Consider the following 12,155-nt stretch of genomic DNA (forward strand, 5'->3'; position numbering starts at 1 on the left):
GTGTCGTTTGCAGACAACTGCAGTGTCGATGGCAAGGAATGTGAAAAAGAAGCATTATGCTTTCTAGGCGACATGGAGCTTCTTCATTGTCGGTGGTTTTCTCGGCGTCGGAGTCTCTTTTTTGCACACGCCACCCGCTATACGGGGGTGCATGGCAGCAGAATCTATGGAAAATAGCAATAGCGTGGGCTGAGAGCCAACAGTGACGTTTTCGTGGATAGCTCAGACAGTGACAACTGATAAACTGATGGGTTGATGGGTGAAATGGCTAATTTTGGGGCTTTCACTGTAGTGACCTTTCACAATAACGAACAATTTGCCGTGGCCCCCTGAAAGTCATTATTATCAAGATTTCACTGTACATGACTAGAGTGACAAAAACACTAAATGACAGACTATACAAGCAAAAATCAGAGGTGGTCATGCAGGCGTCTGCTGCGAAACCGAAAACAAAGCTTACATTACTTGTTTTGTTTCTGCATTACTTCGAAAGCTTTTTTCGTTTCACTTCTGTTAATTTGCCACACTAAGTTTAGCAGACAGAGAAAAGCAACCAGACTTTAACAGTCAGTTGTGAAATGTTTAGTTAGTTTGAAATGTTTAGTTAGTTTGAAATGTTCAAAAATAAATTCATATTCGGAACTTTGAATAGTCACGCTACCCCAGTTAAAGCTTATTGTCTGCGGCACAATTACGGACTTCTGCACTATGCCTTGTTATCAAGTGTCATTTTCTGGCGTAACGAGCAGAAAATAAATGAAACCTGAAATGTTGCTGTCAGCACCCCAGTATATATCAGACCCTGGCTACGGTGCTCGCAGTCCAATGGGGCAAAATGCAAGAATGCCCACGTTGTAAGAATAAGGCACACATTAAAGAACACCTACTACAGAGTCCTTCAAAGCATAGGCACAGCTTTTGCATGGGGTGTTGGCTGAAGCTTCTCTTGCTCCTCTCGATGTGCAATGCGCAGGGTTTGAGTCCCGAGGATCGGCTCGAGTATGAGGCACGGCGAGCCAGGATGAAGGCCAAGCGCAAGGGTGGGGCAATAAAGGCAGCTGCCACCCGCAAGGAGAAAAGGCGGAAGGCTGCTGCCGCTGCTGACAATGCCAAAGTCAAGGTAGGTGTGTGTGTGTGTGCGTGTGTGTGTGCGCAAATATACTGGCTTGCATAAATAGGAGTGCCAGCTATATATGACTATAACTGCTAAACCACTGTCTCGTTTGTGCTCAAATTTTGCATAGGGGTAGCATTTTGCAGCAAGTTTAGTTTAATACCACGTTTTCTGGCATTACTTGCAACTTTTGTCCGCATAAATCTAAACTGTCGTCTGCAGCAAGGCAACTGAAAAATGTTCTGTTTTACTGCAATGAAACGGTGGCGCCATCTGCCATTGCCGCAGCGACAGTTTTCACTGTAGCCATGACGGACGGCGTTGCCTTTTTGCTGCAGTGTGATCAACACATATTGAGTCGCTTCACCACAAATGACACCAACTTTGGTGTTGTCTGTGGCAAAACCAGAAATTCACTGGCAGTTTAGCTGGAAGAGTTACACATCTGGTGCTCCTATTTTGCAATGCACAGTACTGGCAGATCTAGCCTTCAGCCGACTGCACCGTCCTTCCTGCCTCTGTTCATGAAGTAAGCTGTTGCTGCGCCACTCTGTTGCATAGCGCGTTTGCTGCATGAAGCATAAAAGTAACTGCAAGCCTTTATGGCTTTCTGTATTGGAGATTGATCTGGAGACATTGCTGTAAAGTACATTCTACAGTACAGCCATGACCACAGAGAGCATACATACAAAATTTGTGACCTAAGTCACTCAGGAAAGTCAAGCAGGAAATGTAAAACATAACGCATGCTGCTGCAGTGGGGGCACAGCATAGAGATGAAGCATCGTGCTTTTGCACAACCTTGCCAATGTTGGCTTCATCTGTACAGAAAAGCAGCACTTTACTGTATGGAATTCGTTTGGTAGCATGCAGCACCTTAGTTGCAGGTGTGGGTTGTCACCTTTTCTTAAAGTGGCCCGAAGCACCCTTTGGGCTTGGTGAAATAAGTCCGCGGGTAGTATACGTGGTGCGTGGAGCTCGCTAGTGGATCGTGAAGTCGCCTTTCTCTCAAACGCTGTCTCTTCAACAGAAGGCCCTGTCCTCACTCTCTTCTAGACTCACTATTTCTTCATCAGTCGCACAATTTAATCATTCCCTTAGACGGCTGCTGTTGGCCGATAACTGACATCAAGCTGCGGTGGGCTACATGGCGTAGATACCGCCACTGCTACAGGGTGCCGCCACGATTCCGCTGGCTAAGTGCACTGCGTCTCGCTGAGGACAACCGCATTTCGCTTATGTTTAGCACGTCGTAGGCACCAAAGGCGGAAGTTGGGCCGTCTACGTTGACATCCAAATGAAATCTGAATTGCGTGCCACGGTGACACTTAGAAGGTGGAGCATTATGGGCATGCCCCACTGTGCCGTAGCCTTCGCAGTGCAAGGCAGAACGAACGGGAGCACAGCGGAGGCCATGTTTGATTGCCAAGAACTCTGCTTCTGCTGAATGCATTGAAGCTCTTTTTGCGGCAGAGTATTTCTGAAATAGCTTAGTTTCACTTCAAATGCTTTTCTCCACTTTAAAAAGTGGTTCAATAAAAAGTGGTTCAGGGCCCCTTTAACACTTTGTGTCCTCTGAGACAGGGGGTCAACTTTTCAGTGTTTCACGCACCAGTTGATTTGCAATGTTTGACCTGAACGTCATAGTGCAGAATGGTCACAACTTGAACTTTATAATATAACCTTGGAAGTCACAGGCTATATGTACTAGAATTTGTAGAAGTCAGTATGTATCCTTGTGCACGAAGCTTGTGTGCAGTGCTGCCATGGTGAAGGTTAAAAGGTCAGATAGATTGAGCCTGGGGAGTGAAGTTGTTGCTGCCTAATATAAATACATTAATGTTGTGCTGCATTTATGGAAAGGGAGGTTTGAAGTGAGCAAAGTGGCAGCTGTAGCTGTTGGGGTAGCCAGGGAATATACAGTACGTATAACACTTTGGCAGTCATTCTGTTTTCATGAGGTGTGGCCATTTCCCGTGGTGAGCACATTCCCTCTTTTCCTTGTCATAAGGCGTCGTGGATTTCACAGCACATTCTCATAACCTTCATTGTAGCAATCCTCATAAACTGTGGCTGCTTTTTGATGTGAAGCTGCGCGTACCTTTATCATTTTTCGTTGAGACACACACCTTCAGCATACCTGTGCATATAGGTCTACGGCTGTTTTATCAAGATCCTGTGAAGAACTTTGTGAAATAGGAAACTGAAGATATGCAAGAACAGCTATGCTAATTTGAGATCACATCGCAGTGGTTCAATAGCGAATCCTACTTGCCTTCCTGCACTGCGCAGGACTGCCTGAGATGCGTGTGCCAAAGCTCATTGGCTGAAGGCGGTCGTAAGTAGTGTGAGACAATCAATTGAAAATGCCACATAATTACAGTTAAACCTCTGTATAACGAACTTCACATAACAAAATTCTCGATGTAATAAAGTATTTAACTTTCCGTAACCTCTTATTCGTAGAACACCATGTATTTAGAACCTCAATATAACGATTAAGAAACTTAGATAAGCTAGTTGGTCGCTGGCTTGATGGAACATGGTTATAACAGCGTGTTTTGAGGACAGGGCACAGAATGAATAATGAAGTGTGTTTGTATGCGATTTCAACATAGTGAAAGTTCACTGCTGCCGCAAAGGAATGCCGAGACAATAAATGGAAACTTCCGTGTACACAGATGGTCAAATTGTTGAGCTACAAGTGGTTGCTAGCAAATGCACCTCTCAAATTGCGCACCACGCAACAAGAGGAACTGCTGAAGTAAAGCCGCATGATGCTCCGTAAAAAGTGCAAGTGCGATAAGATCCTATTGCGCCCGGCACGCCTTCTCGCACAAGCAAAGGGAAAGAGGGGTAGGGAAGCCAGCTCGTGGTAACGCACTCAAGTGCAAGTCTTGATTTCTTGAGCGCGGCTTAGCCCATACGCAGCCACGCACACTGCTATAAAGGTAACCTGCCCTGTGTCCAAAGAATGGGTGTGCCGAGACGCTGTGCCATCGTAAGCTGTCTTTCCACACGTTTAGTATTACAGGTTGCTTAATCTTGAGTCTTGGTGACCCGTTGGAGCGAGAGGCAGACGAAGCATTCGCTCCCCGCTGTCAGTGCTTTTCGTGATAGCATCGCCCCAGCGTAGGCGACCCTATCAGCTGCGAGGGTGGAGCGTACGCGAAAGTGTGACTGGCTTCACTTAATTCGTACCACCGATTGTCGATGTGGCATGAAACTGTATCATTTGTTGCAGACTCCCAAATTCATCAAAATAAATTGTTTTCTCATTTACATTTGCTTTTTTCGATAATTCAAATAATTCGAGGGCCCCCTTCCATGTAAGAAAAATCGGTGACTGAATTTATTCGCATAAAAGGTCAAATTTCAATACAATGAAATTTTGATATAGTGAAGCAAATTGCCAATTTTACCACCTTTGTTACATTGAGGTCTAACTGTACATCAATGTCAGTGTGTCAAGCATTGTTGTTCTCTTTGTCCTCTGTTTCCCAGGAGGAGGATGCATCAACGGAGGAGAGTAGCTCGGAAGAGTCCTCCGATGAAGACGAAGATGATGACGAGGAAGAAGAGGAGGAGGAGGAGGGAGAGGAGGAAGAGGGAACCGAGGCGAAGGCTGGCAAGTCTGATGACGAGGACTCAGATTCGAGCTCTGAAGAGGAGGAAGAAGAGGAAGAGTCTGAATCGGGCTCCTCAGACTCGTCTAGTAGCGACGACTCAGATGAGCCATCTGCCCCCACGTTGCCGCCAGTAGTCCCCAAGCAGCAAGCCCCGCCCTCTAAGAAGCAGCAGACACCTGTCATCAAGAAGGAAGAGGCACCGAGCTTGGTCACGGCACCGGTGGTGGTTAAGGTGAGCTCAGCTCATGGTGCCAAAATGGACCTCTTGCCTACCCTCCGCATTAGCTCAGTGGCGATGGCGTTCTGCTTCTGAGTGTGAGGTCATTGGGTTTGATCTTCGGGCATGATGGCTACGTGTTTATTGATTCGGAATGCAAAAACACTCGTAGATTTAGGTGCACTTCGAAAATCCTTAGGCACAACTATGTTTTAACCTATAGTACAGTGGAATCTCGTGCTTAAACAGAACACCATCCTCGTGGTTGGTTGGTTTTGTATTCATGCAATTGTATTCAGCTTTGTACAAACTCTCAGTAAATGGAACTCCTGATGAACGGAACCAATTCCCCTGGCCCCTTGAGTTTCCGTTTAATGAGAGCCCACTGTATGTTGCAAGTAGGTACCTGCCAACGATGCTTTACTGTAACTTGACGTTTTTGAGCCTTTTCCTAAACCACAAGTGCATTTCCCTATATCGTGCATTTTCCAAGTTAATGGCTGCACCAGTAGTTGTTAGATGAAGTGCGAGCAGCACATGTTGCAGCTTGTCTGATGCGCATGCTTTCATCACAAGAGCCACTTCTGCATTTCCCGTCTTATAAGAAGCAGAAACTGGTTACTGATTACAAAGCTCAATAATAAGTAGCCATTAGCTCCGGAAACTCTTGCAGTTGAGCTGGGTTATTATCACTGCATCTGCTGGGATTCCGGGCATCATAGCATTTCTGGTCGCAATACAGTTGGAACCTCAATACAACGAACAGTGGTACACCATATTTACACGAATCTAGGTCAGCCCTGATTCTAAGCTGACCCCCCGAATGTCCGAAGCCAGAAAAAAATTAAAAAAAACTACCTCGAATGTAGACCGATCAAAAACGCGAGGACAGCGTTAACAAAATGACAACAGCATTTATTCAATATGAACATGCCGAGCTCACTCTGCGTTATCATCGCTGATAGCCTCATCACTATAGCCCAGACCACGCACGCTTGTGGACGTGCGCAAGCTCGCGTCGGCGCGCCCGTGCTTGCACAGGAAGTGCGGCACGGCTTACATGCATTGAAATGCGGCACAATCTCGGTGAACAGCTCCTCTCTGTTATTGCGCACCTATTTTCCTTATTGCTGTCATCTCCTCGTTGCAGCACGCACAAGAAGCATCCCCCGTTATCCCTGCAATGACGGACGTTTTTCTCATCGACACCAAAGCCCCGCCTGGCTTGAACGTTTGACGGTGCCTTTGCAGCTAGCACAACTTTTCGTTTGAAAGTGACACTATAGTGGCATCGCCTGTGTGGGTAACGCCACGCTACGGACTATGCCAACCATGCCACATGCAGACGACACATGTCAGCAAAGCGACGTCACTCGTGTACTTCATTTGGCTACTGGCACGACTAATAGTGGCTGCAATGCTGAGTTTTCTAGATGGCGCTAGCTATGCACCATATTTATCATTTCCAATTACAAATTGTCGCGTTTTTTAAAATCCTCAAATTTAAGCCGAACCTAGAGTTTGGTATATGATTATTCGAAAAAAACTATCGGCCTAGATTCGAATAGCTACAATAACTAATTGTCCGGTATAACAAAGTAAACATAACATGTTTATTACTGATATCAGCATGTAACAAATATATGCTTATAATGAATGTCAAATACAACAAAGGTTGTATGCAACTTTGTTATAACAAGGTTTGACTCCATTGTTTTATTGAGGTGTGTTGATCTGGCACAGCAAATTAAAAAAAAAACAGGACACATCTGTGAGGACCTATCATTGAAATCCTTGAGCCCCTTTGGCTTCCTTCTGCTGGCTCACACAAAGGAGCCGATTAGGCTCAGATGTTAATGGCCTGTTGTTTCAATGGTCATTGAAAGTAGGGGTATGACTGGAACCTTTGTTTCTGACTTATTCTGTTGCATAAGGCATTCTTGACATCCCAGAGGCACTAGCTGCTGAGCGTGCAGAGCTAATTTTTACGCACTAAATCTGCAGTCGTGTAATAAAGCTGCCTTGCTTTTAGGCTGCTGGCAGACGTCATGTTTTCGTTTTATGGAGAGGAAGTTTTGCCTCCTTGGTATATCTCTGTTATATTGCAAGACCAAATTCTTTACCTGCACGTAGGTAGTTGTACACAGTTTTAATACGCCCACTTTTGTTTCTGTCTGTCATTTGTGCTTGTTTGACATTTAAGTATGTTTCCTCTATATCTCTCCTCAGAACGAGCCCAACACAAACCACGAAGAGGACGACGAGGACGACAGCAGTGAGAGTGATAGTGACAGCAGCTCGGACAGTAGTGACGACAATGACGACTCCGAGTCGGGGTCAGACAGCAAGGACTGAGGTTGCCACAGCTGGTGCCGCACGCTTTCACTGTGCCCCTCCTTGTTACAAGGACGGGGACAAGCCTCCCGTGTTGTGCTGTAGGACGAAACAGTTGTGTGAAGGAGTACAGCAACGTCATTTGTGGTCGACATTCTCGCGCGCGGTTGTCGCCTCAACCGTCTTGCCCTTGCCACGGACTGTTATTAGCCGTGAAGATGCAGACGTCGGTGCTGCAGAAGTACTGGAACCTCTCCACGCTCTATCTATAAAGTGCCTGCGAGACTATCTGCGGTGGCTACATGACATTGCAGCGAACGCTACAACTGCAGTGTGTTAGCTCGACTTGTGTTGTTGCCGGCCCTGTGTTGCTACAGGCAGAAAAAGAGACTATGAGAAAAAAAAAAAGAAATGTCAATGTCGCGTCGCAAGCTTGATGAAGGCTTGCTTTGCATATCTCATAGTAAAATACTGAGGAGGGATCCCATCATATGTGCGGTGCTGCCGTGCCTTTGACAATTCAAAGCACAGTGTTCCAATCGCTGCCGTTATTTGAGAGCATTGAAAGAGTGGTGAAAACTAGCCAGTGATAGTGACATTAACTCACCAGTGCATGTGCTCGTACTGCCATGCCAAGCACGCCTTTAGAAACATTCTCGTGCTGAAACGCTTTCCGTATTTCCTCCAGGAGTGAGGCCACTTGTGAAGCTTTTTGTCTATATGGTGTAATTCGTCTGCTGGCCACTGCTGACGTTATCACTTACCGATTTTTCGTACTCAGTCAGGGCCACCGATAGCAAGTTTTCGTACCCTATACACAATGCTGCTTATCTTTTTATGCTTCCACCATACGTGTTACGAGCATGTTTCACGTGGCCTAACTTTTGAATGGTGAGCAGCGGGCTACCATGTGCATTCTATTCAGGCCAGAGAAGATTGAATGGTTAATTTTATCGAGTGCTTTCTTTAGTTCTCCCATTTCCTCAAGAAATGCTAGAATGGAAGTTGTGTGTCTCCCGGCCCGATTGGAAACTCCTCACCATCAATGCAGAAAGGTTTTTCCAGCTGTTTGCCTTCCGTGTTTTTTAATAGCATTTACTTCTGCAAACCACCTGTGGCTAAAATTGCTTTGTAGCTGCTTCGGAAGCCCAAGGCATCTTATTGGGCGCGTGCTGTCCCCAGCATGTCCCCTTGACATACAAATTTTGTGATCTGGCATTGTCAATTACGGCTTGCCATTCTAATTTGAGTCTTTCTGATTTAGTTCCAGGTCCTGACTGGCATTGCTTCTTCTTGTGTTGTGCCTTTCACTTGTGCCCTCTAGGGCATTGTACATTTTAATCTGCTCTGCTCTCGTCGAACTATTTTAGTGGATCACTGGCACATGTGCATTGTGACGTGTCCTTCAGCTTAACACTTAAACAAAATACTCACTGCATATAAATTTCAGAAAACTGAAGTCGCTTGCATGTACTGTTTTCCCGCATGCACAATACTGGCTGCTTAATGTGACCCCTCGTGCGGAGTCAAGCAAGCACCACTGGCTAATTTAGCGCCTTGTCATCGAACCCGTTTACTGAAATTTATTTAAGCACTTTCAGTTTCAGATATGCTTGTAGCAGACTCATTATAATGCAAAGCAAGCAAAGGTATTTTGATTTGAGCACTGGAATTGCATTCGGCATCACAAGGTTGGTTCATGTCATTAGCATTCATTTGGAGGCATCAGCATATTATTCAATGTGATATTGCGCTCTTATAACTGGTATATGTAATTCCTTGGCCCCTTCCAAGGCAGCTATGAAAGGTGGCTGCACACGTGATGAAAACAAGTCTTCTGTCATTTTCACTGAAAATATAGTGCCACGATACTTACAAAACATTTATTTAATGATTTCTCGTTCAGAACTGCAGGCAAGTACTATAACTATTAAGCACAGCGAAAGTTGTCCTAAAATTGTGATGTCATTGTTTTCAAGCTGACTGCGTAGCTTCAAATTGACCATGTGTTGTGGCGCTGCTAAAAGATCTGCGCCTTGGCTGTTGCTTTGTGGATTTAGTCACTTTGAGTGTGGAGTGAGTGTCTATACCATAAACTGCTAACTGTTCATGCTGATGAAAGTGAGACCTTTTTAGATTTTTCTTACTAGTAGGTTTGTGAGCTTATGCATTGTTAAAAAGCCCGAGCTGCACTGCAAGAAGTAATTCAATCAACTTTTTTTTTTTACATTAAGCAAGAAAGTACTTCAGCACCTATAAAAAGAAAAAAAAAACATGTTGCTTAGAACCAGGTAGCTCCGCCAAGGTAAGAACCCATATTTAGCTGGGCTGCAAGTTTCCACCACGAAGATGGACAGTAGAATCATTTTTTCACTTTTGTAAACTTTTGCCCGTGTCCTGTGGGCAACTTTCAGGAGCGGTATGTGTGGCTTCCTTCCAAAGATGCGTGACTATATTTCAACTGTCTCGGCGAGAAGTTGTTGAACTGAGCCCAAAGCCAAAGTTTCATGATGGGGAGGCTGGGGTTTAGTACTTTTGAGAAGTTGCTGTGGCTCATCACCCTTGCATGGCAAGTTGTTGCAGAATGTTACAAGCAACGTGATTTAAGGATGTGCAGAATCGCACACTGACGGGGGATTCGGATGTAGGACTTTTCCGGCTAAATTGCTGGACCATTTACGTGTACTGCTGTCACGGAGGAGGCACTTCATGGTGCATCTTGTTCAACGTCACGGCTAGATTGCAGTACTTCGCTGTTTCCTCATGAATTAAATCAAATTTGCATATCTTAAGTTGCGACACCACATGAAGAAGGAACAGTGGCGTTATCAGAAACCACTCTGCACTCCACTGATCTCCAGGACAGATGTTTTGCTCCCTTAGAACATACTCTGCTGCCGTCTCTCCCAGCGAGAAAATTTCATTTTGTGGTGCATCACCACCGCAGAATGTTAAAAGCTTATGAACCACGGCATATAGGAAAGTGTAGAATTTCCAAGCACCTTTAACAACAATACGATGTTCACAAATGGGAGTGCAAGCTATAATGCCAGGCTGCAGAAGTGTTCAGCTTTCTCGCAGATCTGGCTGTTCATGAACTTTCCTGGCAAACTGTGTATTGTGGATAAAATAAATGCATCCCAGCATGGTATTAAACAAAAGGTACAAGGTGCTGCCTCTGTGTGAAAGTTGTGCATTATATGAACCAGTGATTTAGCCAGTAGAAATCTATTGCAGGCTCGTGGCAACACAACATATGGCCACTGCCATCTTAAATTTCTTCAAAATTTACACTTTCCAAAAGACCAATGGCAAGCTTCACAGCTTTTGTGAGCATTGTGGCCTTTTCTGCTGCTAGAGCAAGCTGGTGCTCGGGAATGCTGTATATTCTGAGCAGAGGCTCATAGGTTCCTTACAATACAAAACAGGCCACTTAGTGCAGGAGACAAGTTGTGTGCCTTTCCGTGTGCCCTAGAGAGAGAACTGATGCGATATAATGTGCCATCACTGTACGAGGTATGCTTGCATGTATGCATGTGCCATGTTGTATAATTGTGCATATCCCTTCTCCCAGTTTCTTTAGTGGGCTTAAGCACAATAGCCCCTGCCTATAGTACCCCAATCCTTACGGCATACTGTCGAGTTTTATTGTCGTTTCGTTTTCCTCCTAGAGTTTGTACGAAAGTACAACTTGTGCGTTGTGTAGGCACCCGTAACACAAACTGCCACCATCATTATTCCATCATCACCAACTAGTCTGTTTTCTGCCTTAACAGGGACGCAGAAGGGTGTTTTTTTTTTTTTAATAAATAAAGGTGTCAAAACACTGTGCAAGGTGTTCTGTGTTTAGTACTGCTTTTACTACCACGAAAGTTGAAACAAGATGGGCTGATGTCCCCAATTACAGAACTCTGAAGGAAATAACACATACACAGCATTCGCAATGCTAACTGGAGAAATGCCCTTCCTAGTAGCGTTGGCTCAGTGTCGATGGTGAACTACGGCTTGTGCTGCTCTACTCTTTGGTCTGTCGAGTACAACATTCCTTGGCTGCAGCGGTCCACATCTTGTGGAGTGGAGCCACGAGGCCTGATACACTCATTAAAGCTACCAAGATGCCTTGCACGACAACATGCTAGAGGGAAGTGATGCTAGCGCCGCCCAGTAGAGAGTAGGAGGAGCAAGGAGGGCATCGGCCAATGGTAGCAGCTCGCGGCACAAGCACACTCTCCAGGCTCGGTACTCTTCTGCGCTGTAGCATCAGTGGAGAGGCTGAAAGGCGCAAAATCCTCAGCTGGCAATCTGTGGGTCTGGAGTTCAAATCCTCAAGCAGCACTGCTTGCCTTCCATGTTTATGACTTGTTACAAGGCGCTGTGGGATTCCTGTGATTGTCGCTAGCAGACATCAAACAACAAGGGGAAGTAGGCCCAAAATGGCTGTTTGTGAGTTGCCATGAATGTGGTCTTTCCTGTGCACTGAAATGCCATGATGTCAAGGTCGACTTGAAAAATAGGAGTCGCTCATTCTTGCATGCCACATTTTGCTCAGTACTTCTACACACTCCATTTTTGTCAGTTAAAGAGAGGACTACAAGTACCACAGATGCAGTGTTGCCTCCATTCCCAATGGAGCATTCCTTGCCACTACATGGACGCTTTTCAATTGTTCTGGTGCCTTGCGTCCAGTGCAGAAGGCTTTAGTGGCAACTATATGAAAGAGCTAATACCTTCAGCTGACGCAGGGTAACCTCTAATGTGGTAGTATTGCTTCAGCACACCAAGCACTGTACTATGCGTCTCCTTTGTAAAATTTAGTTGCTCAATACAATTGCTGTAAATCCTGCTTAACACATTGCTCATG

The 12,155-nt window shown here is 45.3% G+C and overlaps 1 protein-coding gene across 1 annotated transcript in view; it reads left to right on the forward strand.

Moving 5' to 3' along the window:
* LOC126536536 (nucleolar transcription factor 1-like) overlaps positions 1–11,123 on the forward strand; it is a 36,246-nt gene extending 25,123 nt beyond the window's left edge. Inside the window, exons 13-15 of the mRNA XM_050183546.3 lie at positions 974–1,120; positions 4,619–4,975; positions 7,190–11,123. Coding sequence (XP_050039503.1) covers positions 974–1,120; positions 4,619–4,975; positions 7,190–7,315 — 630 coding nt within the window. The 3' untranslated portion in view covers positions 7,316–11,123. The remainder of the gene's footprint in view (positions 1–973; positions 1,121–4,618; positions 4,976–7,189) is intronic.
* Positions 11,124–12,155: the final 1,032 nt, after the last annotated feature.

The sequence above is a fragment of the Dermacentor andersoni genome, chromosome 4, assembly GCF_023375885.2.
Source record: "Dermacentor andersoni chromosome 4, qqDerAnde1_hic_scaffold, whole genome shotgun sequence".
Classification (NCBI taxonomy): domain Eukaryota; kingdom Metazoa; phylum Arthropoda; class Arachnida; order Ixodida; family Ixodidae; genus Dermacentor; species Dermacentor andersoni.